Source organism: Alligator mississippiensis, chromosome 7 (assembly GCF_030867095.1).
Source record: "Alligator mississippiensis isolate rAllMis1 chromosome 7, rAllMis1, whole genome shotgun sequence".
Lineage (NCBI taxonomy): Eukaryota > Metazoa > Chordata > Crocodylia > Alligatoridae > Alligator > Alligator mississippiensis.
In genome coordinates this window covers 57,456,006-57,480,226 of record NC_081830.1, presented here as the reverse complement: position 1 = coordinate 57,480,226, position 24,221 = coordinate 57,456,006, and the positions used below count along the sequence as shown (strand labels likewise).

Sequence of the window (24,221 nt, the reverse complement as noted above, 5' to 3'; positions counted from 1 at the left end):
GCAGCAATACCTTACTGGGCACTGTATTGCAGTGGCTCTTTAACATACCTTCTGCTGTTAGTCAGATTTCCAATAGTTTTTACTTAGAATGGCAGTAAAATATGCTAGCAAAGACTTTGTATCAAGTATCAATCAGAGTTTGGAAGCATACTCTTATTGATGCCTGGCTTCTTCCAAACAATTGTAGATTCAGATTTGAAGAAGTTGTAACACAATGAACACAGCAAGTTATAACAACTATGAAGTATGGCTTCATGAACAAGTATGAAACCAAGGAATTTTGAAATCAGTTAAAGACTTATTAAATTTCATCTCATTCAAGCCTCTAAATGCTGTCTCATAGGAATGAGTACAAACATTATCTGCTGGAGAAACTAATCTGGAGGCATTTAGATCACATACCTAACTTTGTTATGGTACTGTTTTTCCAACATACTGTGGGAACCAATCTAACAAGTTTTAAAAGATATATCTTACATTTAGGAATGGTGATATGGTTGCCTACAATAACTAGAGACCAGCTTCAGTTGAGCTAACAGGTCTCTTCAAGTCCTACATTCCTATACCTGCTTCCTGCTTTAATGAAGCATAAATGAATAACCAAGGACTTGTTTACAATGGAAACTTGTACTGGCATAAGGCTAAGGTGTGAATTTACACCAGTATAATTAAGATGCATTTCCAGGGGGACAGCCTTATTCCAATATGAGTGTCTTTTTCAGTTCAGCCTCTTGTTTTGGAAGGGATTTAGACTAAACTGAAAGAGGGCACTGATCTGTCTGAATAATACTGTCTACACCAAGGTGTACTTTGGTTTAAACAGTGGCATAATTTTCCCATGTAGACAAATTCTGAGACTTTCTTCTCAGGAGTGTAATATTTTGACATTTGTGTTACTTCTCACTGCTGTTCCTTTTTCTGCAAGAAGAAATTTACTGACAGCTTTAGAACAAAGATGAGCAAGAAAGCTTCAAATGGAGCTGTGTAGACTTTCATTGGTTTTGATGTAGGACAAAAGAGAGACTTAGAACCTAACAGAAATTGAGCCCTTAGAAGTCTAAAAGTCCTAAAAGAAGTCTAAAAGAAACAATTTTTCTCCTAGATTCTTTTTACCTTAGTGCAAGGTCAAAGAGTTTGTTGAACCAAAGTCAAAGTGAAATTGAATTTGCCTTACCTGTGAATTGAGCATCTGACCATTTTCTTCCAATGAAAGACTTTTTACTCATTCTCCTCCAAAAGGCAAAAAGACCAATGGCAATGCATAAACCTCTGGATTCAATATGAATGATCTTTCTCTAGGAAAGAGATAACACACTCGCTAGCTCTTGCGGGTATCAAAAGCAGAAGAGTAAAGCCCCCAAATAGTAGAGCTACCTGTCGCCCCCTCAAAACAGGAATGTAAGGCCAAGTTCAGAGGTAGAGTTAATAAATGGTGGGTGCACTTGCATGTGAAATTAAGATGAAACAAACTCCAGAGCAGTTCAAACCAGATTAAACTGCTCCCAAACGCAGTGCCTACACATGCGCTCACGACAACAGCAATTTAAGCAGGGGCAGAGCAGGCCCAGGATGGCAGAGGGCAGAAGAGGTCAGCCCCAGGCTCAGGGTGGCAGCATTGCGTGACAGAGGGGCTGGCTAGGGCATGAGGATGCTACCCTGTGGAGCCTTATGGCTAGGCAGCAGGAAGGAGTCTGACCCTCCACCCAGTCACTATCTACACACGCATTTCAATGCAGTTAATTACTCTGCCATAAGATAGTACTGTCCCTTACAGTACTATTTTATGGTGGAGTTAGTTTACTGTGCCCTAATACTGGTGCACATGTAGAAGGTGACACTTTACTATGGAGCTAATTAGTCTAATTCTCAGTAAAGCACACATGCACCAGGTATGTCTATATTGCTACTAGGGCTGCGGAGAATGGCTGGACTTTCCCAGCCCCAGGGCTATGCTGCAGACCTGTACAAGCATTTATTAGGTTGGATCAACCTATGCCATTCTAAAATCAGTTCTCATCAGGCAAGATCTAACTTCAGATTGGGTGCACCATTTTTGGGGTGATCTAAGCCTGCTGAATGCTTGCACACTCAAGTATTTAGATCACCCAAAGCTTGGTTAGTTTTCTAAGTGTAAGAGCTGTATACCTCCTAAAACTCCCCTAGCTCACCTCCAGTGGCAGTCCTGCCCACCCCAGAAACTCACCTGAACATCAGAGCATGAAGCCAGCCTCCTCTGTGGTCAGATGGAAGCACAGAAAGTCCATCAGTGAGCTTTCTATACCCCTTCTGCTTCCAATACTGCCCATAATTAGAGTGAGAGACAAGCAGTGGGTGCAATTCCTAGAAAGAATCTGGTTTAGTTTCCTGTTCCTGTGCAACAGAGCTTTGTAGGAACCATGCCAACTACTTGCATCTCCTTCTGTGCTTTACTTTAACTGTTTATCTTTTCTCCTGTGCTTCATATGGGCAGATCGGCAAGGTAATGTAGACAGTGAGGGGTAGATTATGCAGCTCGGGAGAATTGACAGCAAGCTTTCAACTTACCCAAAAGTATCAAGGCACTTAAACTCTGCTAAAAGAATAAAAATAGGACATAAGCTCCTAGAACATCCCACTGTGACATGGATTGAAGACGAAAGATTATGCCTATACCAGTGGTTCTCAACTGGGATGCCATGGCACCCTGGAGTGTTGCCCCAGCCAGGTTAAAATGTCCTGCATGCCTCCTGCACAGGCAAATCAGGAAACAGCTATGGCTGGAGCCTACACTCTTCCTGCAGCTTCCCCAGTCTGACCCCGCATACTCCTCCCAGAAACATGGTGTGCCAGGTAGGTGGGACTACTCTGCGTCCGTTTCTGGGAGAAGCATGCAGGGTTGGACTACATGCTGTGGCTACGGCCCTTTGCACTGCCCATCTCAAGTCAGGCTGGGCTGTGGAGCAGCCCTTTATACTATTCAGCCAGAGAAGCTCCTAATCACCTTTTTCTCCTCCAAGTGCTTAGAAATGAATTCCTTAAGGATGTGCTCCATGATTTTTCCAGGGACTGAGGTGAGGCTGACTGATCTGTAGTTTCCTAGATCCTCCTTTTCCCTTTCTTAAAATGTGGGCTCTATGTTTTCTCTTTTCCATTCATCCAAGACCTCTCCTGATCACCACAACTTTTCAAAGATGATGGCCAACGGCTCTGCAACCACTCAGTCAACTTCCTCAGCACCCTCAGGTGCATCCCATGCAGCTCCATGGACTTGTATATGTTCAGCTTTTCTAAATAGTCCCTAACTTGCTCTTTTGCCACTGTGGGCTGCTCACCTCCTCCCCAAGCTGTACAGTAGTCTAGGAGCTGGCCCTGCCTGTGAAAACTGAGGCAAAGAAGGCACTGAGCACTTCACCCATTTCCACATCCTCCGTCAGAAGGTTGCCTCCCCCATTTAGTAAGAGACACACACTTTCTCTGATCCTCCTCTTGCTACTGACATATTTGTAGAAACCCTTCTTGTTACCCTTCGCATCCTTAACTAACTGCAACTCCAATTACGCTTTGCCCTTCTTGACTTCATCTCTGCATGCCCGAGCAATGCTCTTGTATTCTTCCCTAATTATTTATCCAAGTTTCCACTTCTTATCAGCTTCCTTTTTGTGTTTTGGTTAACTGAAGAGTTCCCTGCTCAGTCAAGCTGGTCTTCTGCCATACTTGCTAGTCTTCTTGTGCATCAGGATGGTTTGTTCCTGCACTCTCAGTAAGGCTTCTTTGAACTACAGCCAGCTCTCCTTGCCTGGACTCCTCTTCCCCTCAGTCTGGCTTCCCAGGAGATCCTGCCCATGAGTTCCCTGAGTGAGCTGAAGTCTGGTTTTCTGAAGTCCAGGATTCTTACTCTGCTGCTCTCTTTCCTCCCTTTCTTCAGGATCCTGAACTCAGTCATCTCATGGTCACTGCTGTGCAAATTGCCATCCACTACTACATTCCCCACCAATTCTTCCGTTTGTGAGCAGCAGGTCAAGAACAGCATGGACCCTAGTTGGCTGCTTCAGCACTTGAACCAGGAAGCTGTCCCTGGATAACAGGTGACTGAATAACAAATGTTCCATCTCCCCTTAACAGCAGTGCCTCTTTCAGGGGGCTGACTTTGCAACTTGCTGAATGTAAGAGTCAGTACTGTTGTGTACTGTATTTCAGAGAGTATGTAAACTGCCCTGTCTCTTTTTAGGAGCTGAAGCATATACCACAAAACAGACTGGAAGGTGGTACAAGACTTCTTGAAAGTATGTAGGGCATCATCAGCTTCTCATGGATCTTTTCCATTATAGGTGTCAATAAATGGGCAAAAGCTATCTATCCCAGTACAGAATGAGTAAACAATGTCCATCAATTTGTGCTCTCTTCCAGGCATATCTATAGAGACTTCACCTTTTGTAAGGATTCCATATTGGCCAAGTAGACATATTACAAGAAGGAAGGTAATTGTCAAGAAAGACCACTGGCTGGGGAAACAGGAAGCATGTCCACACTGGTAGTCTTCCCCCTGACTAAAAAAAATTCCAGGAAATACAGCAGAGGGGAATATAAAGATGATACCTATGCACCAAAATATAAGTCACTATAAAATAGAAAGGAGTATTTACAAGCAAGTGTAAAGCTAAGTGGTAGTATTCAGTTGGGTGGGAAGTCCACAGGCAGCGAGATCCGGGAACACAGCAAGTAGCAAAGATAAATGTAGATTCAAGTACCAAAGACATAGCACACCAATATTAGGCAGAAAGGTGGAGTCCAGCCCCTTCAACAGTATGTAGTCCGTTGGTCGTTCCTTTTTCAATGGTATCAAATAGTACAACAGAAAACATGGAGCTGCTATTGTGAACAATGGGGTCAACTGTTGATATAATCAGTACAGGTACACCCATTACCCAAAGTAACACAGAAACCATTGCCAGCCTCAGACATGTTTTGGTCAACAACACCGAAAGGGCTGGCTCTAAAGTAAAAGTCAACACTGCGGCTTTGGTACCATGATGTTTTAGAGCTGCAGTTGTACATATACTAAACAGCCATGGAACCTCTTATGGTTTAACATTATACATTTGTTTTCTGTTTGTCCCCTTTATTAAGGTTCTCAATAGCACATTAAATATTTAAAAGCATATCCTCCACCAGCAATTGCTTTATTCTTTTGGATACCTACAGTTTTGACTTAGAGTTAAACAACTGAAATAGACAGATGATAAAAGAGGTTGAAGCAGAGTCAGAAACTTCTCTCTAAAGGAACTATGCTCTTAATCACAATTGCAGTATCATTTCCCCCCAAATTTTACACTGGCTACTGGGGTTCACCTTTCTACAAAGTTGGTCTTTACCTCCCTTTTAACAGGGACACTTGTTAAAAATAGAATCATTTTATTCTACATGGTATTTTCATCAGCATCTCTCAAAGCACTCTAAGACATCTTCTAAACATCTACTAAATCACATAATGCATCTCTACTGTTTGCTTATTTGGATGGAGAGGCTAGCTTTTCCTCCACTTCTAAACAGCATTGCTCAAACTATTTTCCACTTGAAATCAAATTCTGTTTTTTTTTAAAGCATGATGCATCTAACATTTGGAACAGTTTCATCTTCAACTCCAGAAGCAACAGCCTTCAGTTCCTGACAGTAGCAGGTCCTGAATGACAGAGTCCTTAGCTTCCTATACAGCTGTCTATCATTTTTACAACAATATAGAACATTTAAAAGACCAATGCTATTATTCTTCTGAAGCAATAATACTCAAAACATTAGTTCAGTTACAAAAGTGTAGCATTTCCCCTCTAAAATAAAATTATATGTTTTACCTAGATAGTAACCATCTAGAGAGGGACAGTTCTATTCTATGCTAGCAAATTGCCTGTCAAGAATAACATGGGGGGCGGCAGGGACAGAGCCCCGCATCTGGCCCCTCACCTTGCCTTCCTCCTGGGCACTCCTCATCCAGCCCTGCTGTACCCCGCCCCCCCGGCAGAGTTTCAAGTCCAAACCTGTTCTCCCCCTCCCCTTCTTCAGGTCTGACCCCATTCTGCCCCCCACATCTTACCGTTTCAGCTCCGCCCACACTCCCCTTCCCACTTCAGTCCAACTGCACTCCTGCCTCTCCCCACCCTGCCACTTCAGGTCCAACCCTGCCTCCCCCCACACTCCGCTGCTCTGGGTCCTCCTGGCCGTGTCCGTCTGCCTCCCCACTCCCCTCCCTCCACCCCTGTCTGCTACCTCCCCTTCCCTGCCAGCTGTTCTGGGGGCCATCCAAGCCAGGCAGCAGGGGGGATGCTGCCCCTGTGATTCCCTTTCACCCTCAGGCACAGAGGCAGGGGGGAAGATCCACTCCCTGCTCAGGCGGCCTGCGCATGTTACCTGCCACCAAACTTCCCCAGCACTGATGCAAAACTGGGACCCATATAGCCTGGGCTGCCCAGGCAATCGCTGCCTTCTTGGTGGTGCATGCACAGTTGCCCAGAAGCGTTACGGACAGACAGACACACAGACAGATAGACTAAGCCTTTTATTATATTAGGATATTTGAGGTAGCCTTAGTTGTTACCAGCATCAGCCACAATATACTATCCAAAACTGATGTAAAAAATAATGCATCATGTTGCCCACCCTTACTAAAAGAAAAATGAAGGCATTATTTAGAAATAAGCAAGTGGTAAACTATGGGACAAAAATCTATGACTAACAGGAATAAGGATAAGATGTGTGTTTAAATATATCAGGAACAAAATAAAGCTTACCAGGAGTGAGAAGCCTATCAACAGATCAGGATAGCAAAATTATTGGTGATGCAGAAAAGTCAGAAAGTTAAAACATTTGGTTGATGTTTCCCAATAGTCAGGATTGTATATTGATGCCATAAGGATTACGAATTATTTTCAGTTTATTAATTATTAAGAAGGATGTTAAATTACTAGGAATAAATATTTTTAGATCAGTAAGCGTCTATAACTTGCACACAAGAGTCCTGACCAAGTCAGCTGAGGAATGTTCTAGATTGCTGTTAATTTTTAAATAAATCCTGAAGATTTCAGAAGACTGAAAAAATTGCTAATAATGAGCCACTATTCAAAGAGCACAAGATGAATCAGGAAGTTAGCAGCCTGATGAGAAAACAGGAATGTAATTTGTGCCAATCAACAAGATTTTATGGAAAACAGATCTTGTCAAATAAAACTGATTAAACACTTCAGTTTGATTGATAAAATTAACTGCATACCTGTAACTTAGGCTTTAGGCTGGGTGTCAGTTATACATAGTATTCCAATTTTTTTTTAAATTGTAGAATGTAAGCGAACTCCATAGAGTAAGACCTTGCTGACAGATCTACGAAAGTAGGTATCAATAAGTAAATATCACTATGATTATCTCCAGGGGAAATCTGAAAGAATACATTCCAAGCCCAACACTAATCAGTACTTTTAGTACATTGGCTAGAAGTAAATATAAAGTCATTGCTGATAACATTTGCAGATGATGCAGAGATTGACAGGGTGGGAAAATTTATGGAGATGGAGAAGTCATTCAGTCTGGATCAGCAGGTAAACTGAACCTAAATAAGCAATGTGTTTTACATACACTCCAATAGAAAGCCATACCTTCACAAACAAAGAATGCCCTTCATACCTACGGAGAGATCATACATCCTGGGAAAATTTTGCTGCTGAAAAAGTTTTTAGGAGTCACAGTGGGCAAATGCAAAATAAGTTTCTAGTCTAATGTCATGATGAACTAATACAATTCTAAGAGGCTATGGGTGAGGGAGAGGGAGCACAGAGATTTTCTTCAGGAATAACACATGATTTTGCATTAATTGGCAAGACGCACATCGGAATACTAGGCCTTGTTCTGTTGTCCAAATTTACAAAAGGTAGAGAATGCAGAAAGACACACAAATATTACTTCAGGTCTGGGAAAAATACTTTACAGTCAGAGATTTAAAGAAAACAATCTGTTTGGTTTATCAAAAAATATATAAACCAGTTACTTAATTTTGATATTAAAGTATCTGCCAACCATGTACCAAAGGGTTTCATTATCAAAATGAAAACAAAAACTAGTGGCTGGAACTTAGAGCCAGACAAAATTTATATGAAAAGGCACCTTTTTAAAAAGTAAGAAAAGTGATTAACCAGCAGTTAAGTGATTATCTATGAGATTCTTATGCTGTACATGAAATGAAAGATAAAAACTGACATTTTATAAATTCACCATTGTGCTTTTCTGTCTCTTATCTGTTGCTCCACTTACTCCCAAGCTATGGTACAGGGGGCAGTACCTACTACTATAACCTTGTAAAGAGGATTGCATGATAAGGAAGCCTTAATAAAGGCTCAAACTCAACAATAATTACATGCCAAAATAACCTGTAGCAGTTCAAAAATTAAAAAAAAGGAATCAAACCGTATCTGGTCACTCCAGTGAGGAAAAGTAAAGTCCGTAGTGAAGAGTCTACTTTCGTGGAAGTTTGCTCTTGGGGTCAAGTTGACAGGATAAGGATATTTAAGTGAACAAGGTTTGGGGACCATTTATATTAGCTTTTTTGTATTTTCAAAAATTATAATGTTTCTCTTCTTATTTTATAACTAGATTTAGAAGGCAAAGTTCAGCCAAAGCTGGTTGAGTCACTCTGATGCACCAAAAACAGCATGCAGATTTCATACCTCACTATTTCTGGAAACTCAAAAAGCAGAAGAGAAAATCTGAAGCTCTCATAGCACCATTCTGTCTCAAAATGAAAAGAATACTTCCCAGAAAACTTAGAAGAGACATTAAACTTTATCACTCCAAAAATTCCTCTGAAATTCAAAATGTTAACCACTGTATCCTACCAAAAACAGTATTATTGGCAGGATTTAACACACTCCCTATACAAACAAGTTCCACAAACAGCAATCCAAAGGTTAAAACCTTCCTGTTTCAGAAGCTAAGAGACTGATGCCCTAGTGATAAATCTCTTTCTTTAGAAAGAAAACTAGTGCTTATTCCAATAAATATTTCTAACAGGGTAATACACAATAGATCGTTTATTCTACAAAAGTATGTATTTAATGTCTAATATATGAAAAAATGAGTGTTCCCACCTGCCCCTTAAACATATACTACATTCAATGCATGCGTCCAGATGAGCAGGGGCATGCACTTGCAGCAGCACAAATAGTAGCAGCACAAATTTATATTGCTACTTTGTGCACCAGCACATGGCCCTGCACATGCACTTTGTTGTGGGACACATTGTCCCACTTCGGGCAAACTGCCCTTGCCTAGCTCCCTCCAGCTCCTGGTGTGCTGGACCAGCTGGGGCACAAATGGAGCAGTAGAGATACTCTGACCAGCAGCCAAAGTGTCTCACTGGAGGACCAAGCCTCCGTTTGTTCTGGCACACACTACTTTTGTGGGCACAGCACCATTTATTTTTTTTTGCCCCAGTGGGGTTTTTTTTGCTACTGGGGATTTGCCCCTCACTTACAGCACAGGGACATCTTAATATTCTATGCATACAGTTTGTAGCATTACAAAGGTTTGTGGTGCCACAAAATGCATGTGCCTGCATGTAGGGATACGGACAATAAATATAAAGTCTACTTCCACAAGTTAAACTGTTTATCACTAGTAAGTGAATCTTAAAAAAAACTAATCTGAAAATGAATTTCTGAGATGAAGTTCTTAAATACTCTTTATTAATATCATTAGAAGTTGTAGAAACAACTTTCTTGTAATATAAAGGCACAGGGAGACAGCTTTGATAAAATATTCCAATTAAACAGTAACTTACAGTACAAAAAGACAATTTTAATGCACATACAAACCCCAAATGTCTCATTCAAAAATATTTCACTAAATTCATCAATATTAATGGGCAATGACTAAAAAATATAAATTGTCATTGTACAATAAATATTTGAGAGGTGCAAATTGAACAAGATTTATTGCTTTCCACATAGTGTTTTCCCTGTAGTGATTTTTTTTTTAAATTTCAAATTCCTTTTAGAAGCAGTTTTACCAGCAAATTTCAGATGCAAGTAAATCCCAAACTATACCTAACAGGGGACATTACAAGCACATCTACACGTGCATTAATGAGCCATGGTTAAGGTGCATTAAGTTTAGTACCTTAATAATAACACATACTAACTAAATGTGCAGTAACCGGCGCTACTGCACAGTAGCACCAGCACACACCTTTTAAGTGACACTAATGCACAGTAGACCAATTCTACTGCACATTAGCTTCCACTGCTTTTGCCATTACATGCTACTGAGCAGTAGAATAAAGTCTACTGCGCATTTGGCATCTCGTGTAGATGTGCCCCGTGGCAGTTACACAACTGCCTCAAATAGTAACCAAATCTGGCAGTGTTTTGGGTTTTGTTCCCCCCTTAACCCTTAAACAATCACACATTAACCTATTCATCAGAAATTGTGATGATTTTTAAAAATAAAAACAAATCAGTGATTAAAAAGATTTTTGAAGCAGGGTATTGTTATTTAATCTCAGATATATAAGGTCGTTTCTTCAAATAAATTTAATTTGTGGCAAAAAGCCCTGTGTGTGCCAGAGCAGGTAAAGCAGTCATCCAGTAGGAAAAAAGAAAAGAAACCCAAAAGGGAAAAAACAAAAAATAATTAAGACCTATATATGTCATAGTAGGTTCTGAATACAAGATTAAGACAAGCAAGCAGAAGCAAATTATACATATGTAAAAATGGATTAAAAGTAAAAGTCTAGAACTTTGGAAAAAATCTTGACTATACTCTTTTAACAAAAAAACACCCCATAACCAATTTAAAAACCCCCAAAATAACACTTTTGTATTATTCAGTAGTATTTTTTCAGAGTTAAAAATTAACCAATTTTGAATGACAATTTACTGTTATCTTCACTCGTTTAGGGAAATATGGTTCAGCAGCAATTTCCACTTATCTTCTGATGTAGCTTCTGACAGGCTGGCTTTTTGTCATGAAAGGTAGTGCATACCATCTTGTTCCAACTTCTAAAGCTAGTCAACAACCTGCTTTTATACCTTGCTATCCTCATTTTGCCTTTTTTTCCTTTTACAGCTATTTTTTTTCAGCAGCAATTTCTAGTTGTCTTTTGATGCAGCTTTTGATGGTCGCTGACTTTGTTATGAAAAGTAGTGCATCTCATCTAACTTGTAAATTAGCCAAAACCTTGGTCTTATAGAACTGTTACCTTTCTTTGTAATTGCTCAAGTAATATAAAATATACAAAAGCTTCTCCCCACAAGTATTTGCTTAGGAATATAAGTAAGACTTCAGGTACATTAAATAGTTTAGCAGTTATTGTATAGAAGAAAACCAAAACCAAGCAAGCTTCCAAAAAAGTCAGTCACATGGCCAAGATTGATATTTTATGCAAATTTTGATTTATGGGAGCAATCTCAGGTTTACACTAACCATTACAAGCCCATTCCAACTGCAATTGAAAGAGTCAAACTTAATTCAAAGAAGGGTCAACAGTGAACACTACATACGTTTAACTGTTAAAACCATGGGTGAACATTCAGTAAGTTTCATTGTACTGAATTCAACAGAACTGTGAATGATGCAGAACAAATGCTAACCTGGTATAAACATTTCTTAAATTTAAATTTGGGTTTTTTCTCAGGCATTAACTAGTAGTTTAAGAGTCTCTCAAACAGTAACCAGGGACCCAGTGAAATTTTAATTTCCAAAATGGATTAGTGCTGCTATAGTACATAATTTTGCTTTAAAAACTAGTCTAGAGACTTATACACATAACCATTTTCTTTGGTTTATGCTTTACTACACTGGATTGTGAAACTTCTAGTCAAGCTCCTATCCTCAACTTAAGTTTGATTTATACCATTATTCTCCCCTCAGGCCTCAAGTTACCATTACTGTGAGAAGCAAGTTTGTTCATTCTATGATTTCCTGCTGAGTGGCCAGTCATGTGTAGAAACTGGCATTGAGGGTTGAAAATTTGTACAGTAATTACATTAAGTGATATCTGCAGAGGCAAAATTACAAAAGTCAAAATATGGTTCATATGACATTTGAATCTTTTTATGTCCATATCCTTTAAAAAAATACACACAATAAAATACAGTGAAAAGAAATAAGATTAGACAGTAAACATGGGAATCCTGTGCTCACAGTAAAAATGTACTGCACAGCATTAAAATGAAAGCTTGTTAAGTTTGAAACAATGAAAACACCTAGATTTACCTGTATGTTTGTAAATGCTACTTAAAAGGCATTTAAACACAAAAATGGAAACAATGACATCAGGAAAAGGCCTTTAGAACAGGCCAGTCTAATTTGACTTTCCAAGTAAAAGCATCAACTTCACAAAACTGTAATACTAATGCAGTTTTATGTAAAGTACCTTTTGATGAACAAGCTGTCAATTAAGCTATCACAGTCTTATCTCATCCAACTCCCCTCTTTAACAATGAGGGAGAACAGTCAATAGTAGCTCAAGTTTTAATTCGGTAAGTACCTTGCCAGTTTGGAGAGGAACATCATCAAAACACCATAAAATTAATTATGGCATTTATATAATTGATCAGCTACTTTAATTCTTTTAAGTTTCCTTTTGACTATGTAAGTTCAAGACCTCATTTTTCCATGCGTCTTTGCGACAGTGTTATAGCCAGTGTTACAAAAGAGGAGCTTCACCATGAACTACCTCACATTATTACTCAGTTGTGCAAGGTATTCACGTAGTTCTTTTGCAGCTTGGAATCTACCGTATCGCTTCTTTGGGTTGGCACACTCATCCAGCAAGGCCTCAAGTCGGCCATCTTTGGCAATTTCAGCTGGAGGGTCATGAAGTAGTCCTCCAGAAGTGCCACGCCATGTGGCATGTCTTGATAAAAGGTTCTGACAAATGGCATAATAATTGTGGTCCACAGTGACACGAGCACAAAGAATCTCCTTTGAAAAGGACAGGCAAGCTTCCTTATCACAGTCATCAAACTTGCTTTCGTACCACACATCCCAGTTTTCAGGTTTATCTGTAAAATGTGAAAGACATAGTAAATAAGCAATGGGAAAAATAGGAGAAATAAATACAACCAAAACATGACCAGAAGCCAAGTATGAAAGAAACTGGTAAAAATTAAGCTGTTTTCACAAAAAGATACGCGTATTGGGGATTTTTTTTTTTGTTCTAGATTTCAGATTTACAAAGTCGTATGAAGTACTTCCCACCTAAAGGAAGAGTCCTGGCAACGCAAAATAGAAGAAAACAGGATTTTGAAGGTACCACAAGAAGAAGACCAGGGCAAAAAATACATTTAAAAAAGAGAAATACAAATTAAAGTTAATAAGCCAAAAAAAAAAAGCAGAGAGGAAACCGAGATCATGAATTGATCCATTTTAGGAATGCAGTTAAGTTTGCTTCCTTAGTTCCTAGGGCAGGGGTCGGCAACCCCCAGCACGTGTACTGACCATGGCGCATAAGGCCATTTTCCTTGGCACGCATGCCCAGCCCTGGCTTTGGGTAGCTGCTGCCAGCCATGGAGCCTGGGCTGCTCCTAGCAGGCAGCTGGGAGGCTGCAAGCTCTGCTGCATGCGGGCAGTGGGGGAGGGCCTGAGGCAGCACAATCCTGGTCTCTCCCCTGCTCCCGACACAGAGCTGGTGACTGGGCTCCGGAGCCTGGAGCAGCTGTTTGTAGCCAGCAGGGGCTCTGGGCAGCTGCAGCAAGCAGCGGAAAGCCTGCAAACAGCTGTGCTGGGCTCCACAGCCCTATGCTGGTGGCGACTGCACATGCACCTTGAGGCAGACAGCAGGGCAGGTGATCTGGCCTCTGGACATAGTCGTTGGCAGGAATGAGCTTCCCTCCTCTGAACCTGAGCTCTCAGAGACACTGGGCACAGCCATGTGACTGCTGCTCACAGAACGATTCAACTTGGGGCTGGTCCAGTCTCCTACTGGGACCCCAGACCAGTGGCCCCAGCTCTGCCACTGCCAACCTGCGTGGCCATGGGTAAGTCCTCCACTCCCCCGTGCCTCTGTGCACTGCAGCTTAGAGCGAGGGTGGGATTTGTTCCCTGGGGCCAGGGTCTGGGGCAGAGTGGGGGGTTGGGGGACTGTCATGCCCCAGGAGCCCATGAGGAGGCTCTGGCTTACTGCCTCAGTCCCTTCAGGTACAAGGACAGACTCCCCCGGCTCCAGCCCAGCTCTCCCCTCCCCTGCTGCACTGGCCTGACCCCAGAGCAGTGCCCTGGACCCAGTAGGGTGTTATACATACGCAGCACTGTCAGTCCAGAGCCAGTCTGGTTTGCGTTCCTGGGGTAAAACACTCCTTGATGCCCCCCTATGCCCACTGCCTTAGCACCAGGGTGGAGGGACAGTGGTGGGGATGTGCCATTGTGTGCTCTCCCAGCCTCTCTGGGGATAACGGTTTAGATGTCCTGAATGGTCATGCCAGCTTAGGGCCTTAGCTGTGTGGAGTGGGTGGGTGGTTGGGCTGGGCTGATGGGGGCTGGGCCCTTGGCCAGCTGTGCAGCAGCCTGGGGGCTGGATCCCCAGGGAAACACAGGGGCTGCAGCAGGCCCAGGGCATTGTTGGGTCAGACTTTGTCCGGCCCGACCCAGCTCCGTGTGCCTGCGCATCTTGTTCTGTGTGTGCAGATGTGTCTGGTTCTGGGTGTCTTGTGGGTCTCTCTCTCTCTCTCCCCCTAACATGCAGGTAGCGAAGCAGTGGGGTGGGGGGAGCTGCACAACAACAAGGAACACACAACAACAAAGGCAACATTTATGATTATTAAATATACTAATATGCACTGCATCTTGCCATGTACCCCTCCCCCCGCTCTCATTTTGTTTTTCTGGCGTGCCAGCACTCCGGTACCTTCCAAGGTAGACATTGTGGGTTTTTTGGCACTGGCCAAAAAACACTGCCTACCTGTCCTAGGGCAATTAAAGATATTCTAACTGGTCTACAAGAAAAAATAACTCCTTTAAACTTTTCTAACAAGCCTTCTCCATATTCCCCTCTGAAGTAAAGTAAGAGAAATGTAATTAATTTTAAAAGGAGGATGTGAAGACCAAACAAAGTAAAGTAAGCAAAAATCTTACAGAAAGGGAATAACATAAGATACTTCACCAGCGCACCTGCTATGTTGCATTATCCCCTCAAACTTCCCACTTATTTACTAAACTTTAAGGAAAACTTCATTGTGCGTCAAAGTTAAGCTGTAATCCACATCAAGAGTCCTTAAAACATGAATGCCATAAGTGCAAAACTGCAAATTAATCTATAAACACTAAGTGGAATTTTTAAATTACTACCTTAAGGATCATTAGAAATGCTAATAAGGATCAAGCAGTAAACAGCAGGATATGTTACAATTACTCTACAGAATCTAGTTTGCCATAAAACACTAATGACTTTCTCTCCCTCAAGTACACTATATTTTAAACTATACAGATTGTTTAGAATTTCCATAGAAACCAAAAAGATTACAGAAATACATGTAATTTTTAAAAGTATAAATCTCATCATGTTGTGGTTAGGCCTTCATTCTAGTTATTAAATAAATAAAGAAAAGTAAAAAAAAGTCACGTTAAGAAAGAAGTGACCTGAATAATCTTCACTAAATGGGCTTTTCACTCTGAATCTTTAAGCTTTAAAAAAACCCAACAAACCTCCAAGTGGGTTCTCACAGCTCTGGACTTGATACGTATACTAAGTTATAAAAGTTACATAGGTAAAGCCAAAACTTCCATGCTTTGCTTCAAAATATATACCAAGACTCTCACACAGTGTTCCACCAATACCCCTGGCAGCCTCCCCTCCCTTCCCCAAAGATACCCATCAGAAAATTTGCTTCTAACAAAATAATTATACAGATTACAATTGAGGAATAGATGCCTTAAATGGTTCAATATTCTGCAGCTTCCTCTCACTTGCCTGACAGAACTTCTATAGGTCCCAGTTTGCCTTGGAAACCTAGGTATGCCTTAGAAGACTTTCCTTATTAGGTAGCATCAAGTGTGCTGTGTAGGCCACAAGTCAAGTGCTGTGTTGGCACGTGCCAAGTTGCCCCAGGTGGAGTAGGGGAGGCTGGGGCCATCCAGCAGCCTTTCCTGGGGTTTGGGAGCCTCTCAGGGCTGCAGCAGCAGCAACTGGGACACACTGAGGCTAGCCAAACAGCTGAAGCATGGCTCTGCCCAGACAGGCACCCATTTTGGGCAGTGTACACTACATCACATGCACCACCCCACTTTTTTCTGGTGCAGTTTTTTTTTTTTTTTTTTAATATTAGGAGATCCCAGTGTCAAAAAACGCACCATGCTGGTAATTTGCAGTGTGGCAAACATGTACATGTGCAGCACATGAGGTTTATGGTGCTGCAGATGGGTTTTCAGTGCCACAAACAGCACTTGCACACTCATGTGGATGCACCCAATACAACTTGCCACAGTAGATAAGAAAAAAAATGTAGAACTCTACAACCAAAATCTGGTACGTATCAGCAAATTGTAAGATGCATAGCACTAAATGGGATTGATCATGGGGGGTAATGTGGGCTTGATGAAAGCATTTCTACATGTGTAAAAGGAGAAGAAAAATGCACTTTGGATTTTTATTTAGCCTTGCACCATCCATGCTGCTGACATGTCTGATAATCTGACTCACAGTATGAATAAAAGCTACGTTACAGTTCTACTTACCGAATACTGCGTGCTTTTTTGAACTGTACTGTAGTAAGTCCTAACTGGTCCTTGGAGGCAGGTCCCTGATACACCTTTTAGAGCCCTGATACACCTTTATTGCCAAAACAGGAATCATTAAGTTTGCAATGGCTTTCCTCCTTCCCCCAATCTTAGCAGCGTATGTTTATCAGGCTGAGTTTGTGCAGTCAGCAAAAATCAACGCACCAAATATACCAATATATTAAATAGATTTACTGGTGTCCTCCACTGGGATTTTATCCAAGTATTTTGAAAAATGTGGAATATTAAGTTATATTTTTAAAAGATACAGCTTTGGATTGAAAGGTAGCATAAACTGAAGAACAGGGTCTTGAAAGTAATTCAGAAATAGAAGCAGTGATTTATACATGTTTTGAGCAAACTGGAGAAATAAAACTGCATTCTCCATTAGAGCTATAGGAGGTAACAGATATCATGTTCAAGTACCCACTGCGGGAGGATGTTACAGATAACGGAGCCCTTGACAAAGGACAACTTCTAGAGTGTGGGCTGTGAATCCTGGTATCTGCCCAGTAACTGGAAATTAAGAGAAGCTGGCTTCTACCCCAGATGCTGTCATGAAGAGCAAGACAATCTCCAACTCAAGGCATTTTATGTAATTTAAAAATGAAATGAAAGCAGCAGGGCCAATGAAGAGAATACGATATTGGAAAACAAAGCATAACAGAAGAAGATTTAGAAGAACATGAAAAAGTCGAAAGACATGCACAGGAGACACTATTACAGAGGAAAAAATTGAGTAAAAACACTGCTTTTTTTTTTAACATTTGCAACAGGCAGTTTTGCTAGGTGGCATCAGGTTATTTAATCCTTCCCCAACTTTATATACTTCTCTTTTACAAATACAAATGTTAAATTCAGATGAATCAGTGTACTCATGAACCTACCAATTTTCCTTCAAGAGGTTTATGAAGTGTTTTAGTTCTCAACCAATCAGAATTCTATTTGTAAAACCAAAGAGTCTGGTTACAAAAAAAAACATGGCAGCTTCACATGCTTTTAAGACTTAAAATTTTTAAGCATACAGTTGTAAAAGGGAAAACAACTTACTTTGTCTGATTAACCTTTTGTCTGCCACCAGAACATTTTCTGCATCTACAATAATAACCTTCCCATCTCTAGGTCCAACTGCAAAGTTGTCAAAACTAACATCAAGGAGGTAGAGTGCAAATTCAAAGTCATTGTTAGTCAGTTGCTCTGCTATTTCCATTAACTGCCAGGCCAGGTCCACTCGTTTTTCCCATGGTGCATTGAAGTAACTCCATAGTTCTTCTCCAACATAGTTGACAGCCACCATTCTTCCACATGCTCCTAGGTATTTAGCAAATGGCCAGCCCTCATCAGATGGAAAACTCTGCATATAAACAAATTTTTTTTAGTAAACATAAAATAAAGGATCATTAGTATATTTTAAAAGCCTGAAATATATGCAAGATGTAAAATGCTTATGAATCTAGTAATCACAACAGAGGATTAAGCTAACCTAAATGCACTTCTACACCTCAATACCAGAAGGAGTATTTTATACATACTTCTGAAACGAGCAACTATCTTCTATTAGATTATACATTTTCATTTGTATTGCCTCATTTGATAATTGAGTATCTTTTACCATTGGCACTTTATGTATGAATCCTGCTGTTGCACTAATTCAATTGTATTTTCTAACAATAATACTTTACTTGTAACCTGCGGCTTTCAATATTTACTGCATGATCTCCATAAATTAAAGCTTTTCTTAGGCTTGCTGTCCTTCTTAGGCTTAGGTCCTTTCTGTTTTTTCTCCAGCTCAGATGGGATTCTGATCCATTTTACTTGATGACCTTGCAGAAAAGTTTAAGGAATATATGGATATGTAAAAAAAATAAATAAATAAGAAATTCTATACCTGCATTGCTCCTTATCTTCCATTTCAATAACACAATTAAAAAAAAAAAAAAGACTAAAGAAATGTGAGGTACAGGCTCCTAGGAGAACAACAAGATCATAGGTAACAAGGTCCTAAAGCGCAATACAAATATTCAGTGAGTAATATGGGAATACATGGATAACTGGAGGCAACCAAAATCAGCAGCATAGCAAAGGTTGGGGTGGGATAGCATGCAAGTGGAATATTGATCCTGAACACCAAACTGGGGGACAGGGTGGAGAAGTATGTAAAAAGAGAAGCCACTGAACTGCCAGCATGGTTGCAACCACTGGCAATTCTCCAGCTATTCACACTTGCTTGTGCACTGCCATTGCCCAGGGCACAAGTGCCCAGATGCACCTCTATCCAAATGGATTTAAATAAAAACAAAAAAAAAAAGCAGGATTTCCAGAGAAAAACCCAGTCCTTTATATATAATCAGTACTTAATCATCAAAAAGATCCAAAGTAAATGGCTATCATTATAAAATCAGAAACTGAGGTGTAAAATGCAGCACTCAGTGGTGCAGCTATACCTATTGTGGAGGTAACCTAATAACACTGCGCGGTAGCATGCCAGTCAAAAGCGATACTAATAAGCTACTGTGCAGTGTTATTAGGCTACTGCACAGTAACTATCATGAAAAAACCATGTGCCAGAGCTACTGCTCAGTAACTGTAGTTACTGCATTTAGTTAGTACTTCATTAAGCGACTACTAAACTAAATGCACAGTTACTGTGCATGAATGAACATGTAGCGCTCACTGAGGACAAATAATATTTGTTAAAAATTTAGCAGTCATGGAATATTAAAATGTTTATAAGCGCTGGTATGTTCCTAGCTAAGTCACGAAATATCAATGCCTGACCAGTTTCCTTGAATACAGCTATTAGAGTGCAGCAGTAGCTTCATCATAATTCAGGCTGTATTGCATTACAGATTTCAGTTAAATCTTCAAGTGATTTTTGTTGTATTTATTACCAAACAAGTGTCTGAAGTCTAGCATGGTACACACACCACAACTCTTCAGGACTGGTGCATTCTTGCTCTTTCCTACTCAGACTAGTTCAGAACACCAGGACCGCATACAGATGTGTGGGGTTGTACACTTCCAGCAGCAAAAATAGTAGTAGCACAAATTTGTACAGCCACTTTTTGCCACAGCGTACACCCCTACATATGCACTTTGGTAAGGGAGAAGTTGTCCTGCTTCAGGCAAACTGCACTGGCCTGGCTCCTCCCAGCTCCCATAGTGCTAGAGAAGTCAGGGCACAACTGTAAGAGTGGAGATGCTCTGGCTGGCAACCAGGCCTCCACGTCTTCTGGTACATGTTGTTGCATGCGCCACACCGCTTTTTTTCCCCTGCCACTTTTTTTTGCTACCAAAATTTCCCAGTGGCAAATTTTGGCTCCATGCTGCAAATCTGCAGTTTAGGATATGTTTTAACATTCCCTGCTGTCACGACGCAATGATTTTGTGTGTGCTTAGGCACTGCAGAATTATTTCCCGCCACATGGAGCTTTCTTTGCATGGTGCAATTCTCAGCTGCAGAGAGAAAACCCCAGTGCAAGGAGTTCCCGCCGCTCGCATGCAAATTTGTACCCCACTATTGGCTGTTTCTAAATTATTCCCACGTGGTGGCTAGCGATTGGCTTGCTAGCCATATAAGAGGCTTGAGCAGTTTCCGCCCAAGTCGGAGATCTCCGGGGAGGACCTCATTTAGGGGGACTCTGCATCCATCTCGTGGAGAACTCTGAGCCACGTGGTAGACCCTAACAAACTCTGTGCGTGTCTCGGAGCCGACTGGTGGTTTGATCAGCTACCAAGACTCTCTCCCCGTCGCCGCATGATCCCTCGACGTACCCTACCCTGCGCGCTCGTCAAGAGTCACCATTCAGACTCTCGTTTCGATCGTTCCACGGAGCCTAGCAAACTCCATGTGTGTGTGTATCCAGAGCTCTGTTCGTGTTTGTTTTGTGAAGCCTAACAAACTCCACGTGTGTCTTTTTGTAACTGCAACTCAAGAAAGTTTTTCCTGCCTGCACCGTGACCACCTACGGTGTAAGTAAAACAATCTTTAATCAACCTCTATGCGTCAGTGCCTAATTCTAGTTCACTGTGCCGACCTTTTCCCCGGCCCACATGCCCGGGCTGCTGGCCACAGCCCCTCGGCCCCGACACCTGCGTGCAATCTGTGGAGCCACAAAGTGCACATGCCTGCGTGTCTAGAGACAGCCCAAGAGTTCAAATTTCACTTTTAACTGCTATTTAAGTTCTCATGCAATTTACTGCTCTTATTTCTTAGGCCATAAAATCCAACACAGAAGGCAACCAGGGAAGAACTAACAAATACTTCTTCCCCTGCACTTGTTATTTAAAAAAATATATAAATTAGCAAACTCCTTACACTAAGTTATCGTCGAGTCAAAATTCACGTCTCTACCATGAAAACAAAATCAGTTTAAGGCAACACACACAATTTTAGTTATTTTATCTTACAATAATTAAAGATCACATTTCTCTGAGCCAAGGTTAGGATTCAGGGTTCCAATCACCAGTATTCTACTGCTATTAAATAGTTACGTAATGCACTGAGAATCTACTGCAGTGCCTACAATCACTCCTGAAACTCAAATAACAAGCTCTAAACTAAAGATATTTACCCGGTTGCTGACTTATGTGAGAGAATAGTATGGTTACATTCATTTTATACAGTGAAAGACCATTTTTTGCTTTCTAACTTAAAACTATGATAATCTAAATGTAAGCAGCAAGGATTTTGTAGGGGGATATCTTTTATTGGATCCACCATGTAGTTGGGTAAAGTTAGGCAAGCTTAGGCAGGTCCTGATGAAGAATGCCTTACATTCAAAAGCACTGGCAAAGCAAAGTTTAACAAATCTTAAGAGTCATTATTGCTCTAATCCCAGGTCACAGAAATTACAAAGATGTGTTTGTGGCTGCATCAAAGTATACCTATTTATCGAAAGGAGAGTTCCTACTTCTCCCTTCCTTCTCCCCTCAAAGAAGTTTATTGAGTGTTAGTAGACTGGCTCTAACCTTTCCCCACCACCACAGCAGTGAGGACTCTTTGGAACAGAGAAGGAAAATACAGCTTCTTCAGACAGCTATAGGAGATGTGTGACAAAGCTAGAAATTCATAATACATCTACCAAAGGCAAGTGCAAAAGAACTTATCATTTAAGTCTAGGGGCAGTGCATTTGTAGAATTCCATAGATACCTTCCCTTTTGCAATACATAAAGTGTAGTTAGTGATTCCTGTCAGAGATTCCAGGTTTGGCTTACTGTGTTTAAAAGCAACCTTTCCAAATGCAATATCTATAGACCATACTGCAACAGAGAAATATTTATGTCTGTGGCAATAAAAAGATCCTTTGACAACAGGAAGAGGGAATCCTGCCAAAATCCGTACATGTACAAACATCTTGGTTTTGGCTCTTGCCCAACTGGCATGTAACAACCACATCTACACTTCATTACCCAAGTCAGAAGCAGAAGAAAGGGATAAAAGTATGTACCAGAAGCCCATTCAGCAGTTATGTTCACAATGATTCTGACAAGAATGTTAATGGAAGTACAGTCTGCCACCTTTGTAAGCAAAGATTTGCAACTTTACGTTTTATCTTTGGAAAGCTTTGAAAATGTAGCAGAAAATAAGAGAAAACATCTTCATTTATTAGCATTTAAAAATAAAAAAATGACAAAACAGACACAGAAAGAGTCCAAACTAAACAGACAAGGCTCCTACACACATGCAGGAAGCCTGGTCCAACACACTAAGAACAGAAACTCATGCATCACATGCATCAGCAACGCCACACATCTCTGAGTTGACAAAATGGCAGCAGGGCACTTTGAAATAAAACATGTCCAATGAGCTTTAGCTCAAAGTTCCCCGCTACCATTTTTTCAGCGCAGGAACACACGACAATACTGATGCACATGATGTGCAGGTGCTTTTAATTAGCATGCCTTGCTAATTAAAGGACCCAGCTCCAGGAGCATGTGTAAAAACGCCCATATAGCTGCATATAGAAATAAAATGCTTAATAAAAGATAGCTAGTGTCTTAAATCATAAAAACAGCATAGTTCTGACTCAAGTTCTTGAATTCTTCATATAAATATTTAATTATATAATTATGTACCTGATTATATTTTTTTAAGGTAAACCTGCAGTAAAATGTACTGGGGGGGGGGGGGGGAAGAATAGGAGTAATATATGTCTTAAGATTTTGCTGGCCTACACATTGTATTCAGTCATGAAAACAATAGGCAATTAAGTTTTAACCTACACATGAAGAAATAACAATCTTAGAGAGGTTCACAAACCTAAAAATCAAGAACAATACTCTATATAGAATCTTTAAAGTTTACAGACCATGAACCTAATACATGAAACTAGTGATGGAACTATGTAGTCCAGTTCCCTCCATTCCCACTCACAGCAGTAGCATTCCATCTGACAGTTTTAAATGTTCTAATCAGATTTCTCACTAGCACTGCAAATTCCACCTTCAAACATTATTTGAAAGAAACTATCAGAATGAAAGTGTTCCTATTTTCCTTTTATTAAAAAAAATTCTGGAAGTATGATATTACATTTATTTTACAAAAAAGGTTACTTATTGGTCTCAGATACGATACAGTTACACATTTAATGTAATTTACTTTATCCAGGCATAATCTAGACAAATAGACTGTTGGTCTACCCTACTCCAAGTGTTTGGTCTTTAAGTTTATGGATCCAGTACCGATTTTAAGAGGAGACTCCTAGGTTTTTTAGCTCATGATTTAAGATCAGTCCCTGCAGTCAACAGCCTTTAGGCCTATTTTGATTGACTACTAAGATACCACCACCAATAACAATTTAATACTACATGTCTGAGAGGCCCTTGGCTACCCACCACTACCTTCATCCATTCCTGTCTGCTGTATGCCTTCATTCTCCAGTCATTCACATTTTTCTAGGTGTGATACTATATCATCTAGCTATTTCATGTTAGTGGTCCAGGAGACCTTCTCCCATCTAGCACGCCAAGGAGCATTTTCAGTGTGTCCAGGTCATTTCCATTCTTTCACAATGGCCCAACCACTACAGTCACTATGCTCTGATTTCCCATGTCAGTGTTGGGTCTCTGTACAATTGATATAAGTCATTGGTTCTCATGCACTGTTCTTGTGTTATGGGATCATACTGTGCACCAAAGATTTTCCATAAAATCTTCCTTTCAAAACCATCTAGTAGTACTTGTTTGTTTGAAAGAGAACCCAGGAGTGACTGCCAGAAGTTACACAAGGCCTGATTATGTTTTTATAGACTTTAAATTTAATTTTCCTTGGAATGGGCTTGGATGACAGAAGCTTGTGCAAAGCACAGTAGGCTCCATTTCCTGCTTTCATTCTTCCTTTATATTATCATGTTGTGCTATGATAGTACCTAAATATTTGAAGTGGGTCACTTGCCGAAGATATATTTACTATTATATGGGGTCCTCAATTTACTGCTGTCCTATTTACCAGCAGATACTGTTTTATCCATGTTCACTTGGGCTAAGC

General features: G+C 40.6%; 1 protein-coding gene across 2 annotated transcripts in view; it reads right to left on the bottom strand.

Moving 5' to 3' along the window:
* Positions 1 to 9,679: 9,679 nt before the first annotated feature.
* Positions 9,680 to 24,221, bottom strand: part of DIPK2A (divergent protein kinase domain 2A) — a 35,503-nt gene continuing 20,961 nt past the window's right edge. For both annotated transcript variants that reach the window (XM_006263309.4, XM_059731010.1), the window contains exons 2-3: positions 17,782 to 18,085; positions 9,680 to 13,022 (exon numbers count right to left, since the gene is read on the bottom strand). In XM_006263309.4, the coding sequence (XP_006263371.1) occupies positions 12,691 to 13,022; positions 17,782 to 18,085 (636 nt within the window). In that variant the 3' untranslated portion in view covers positions 9,680 to 12,690. The remainder of the gene's footprint in view (positions 13,023 to 17,781; positions 18,086 to 24,221) is intronic.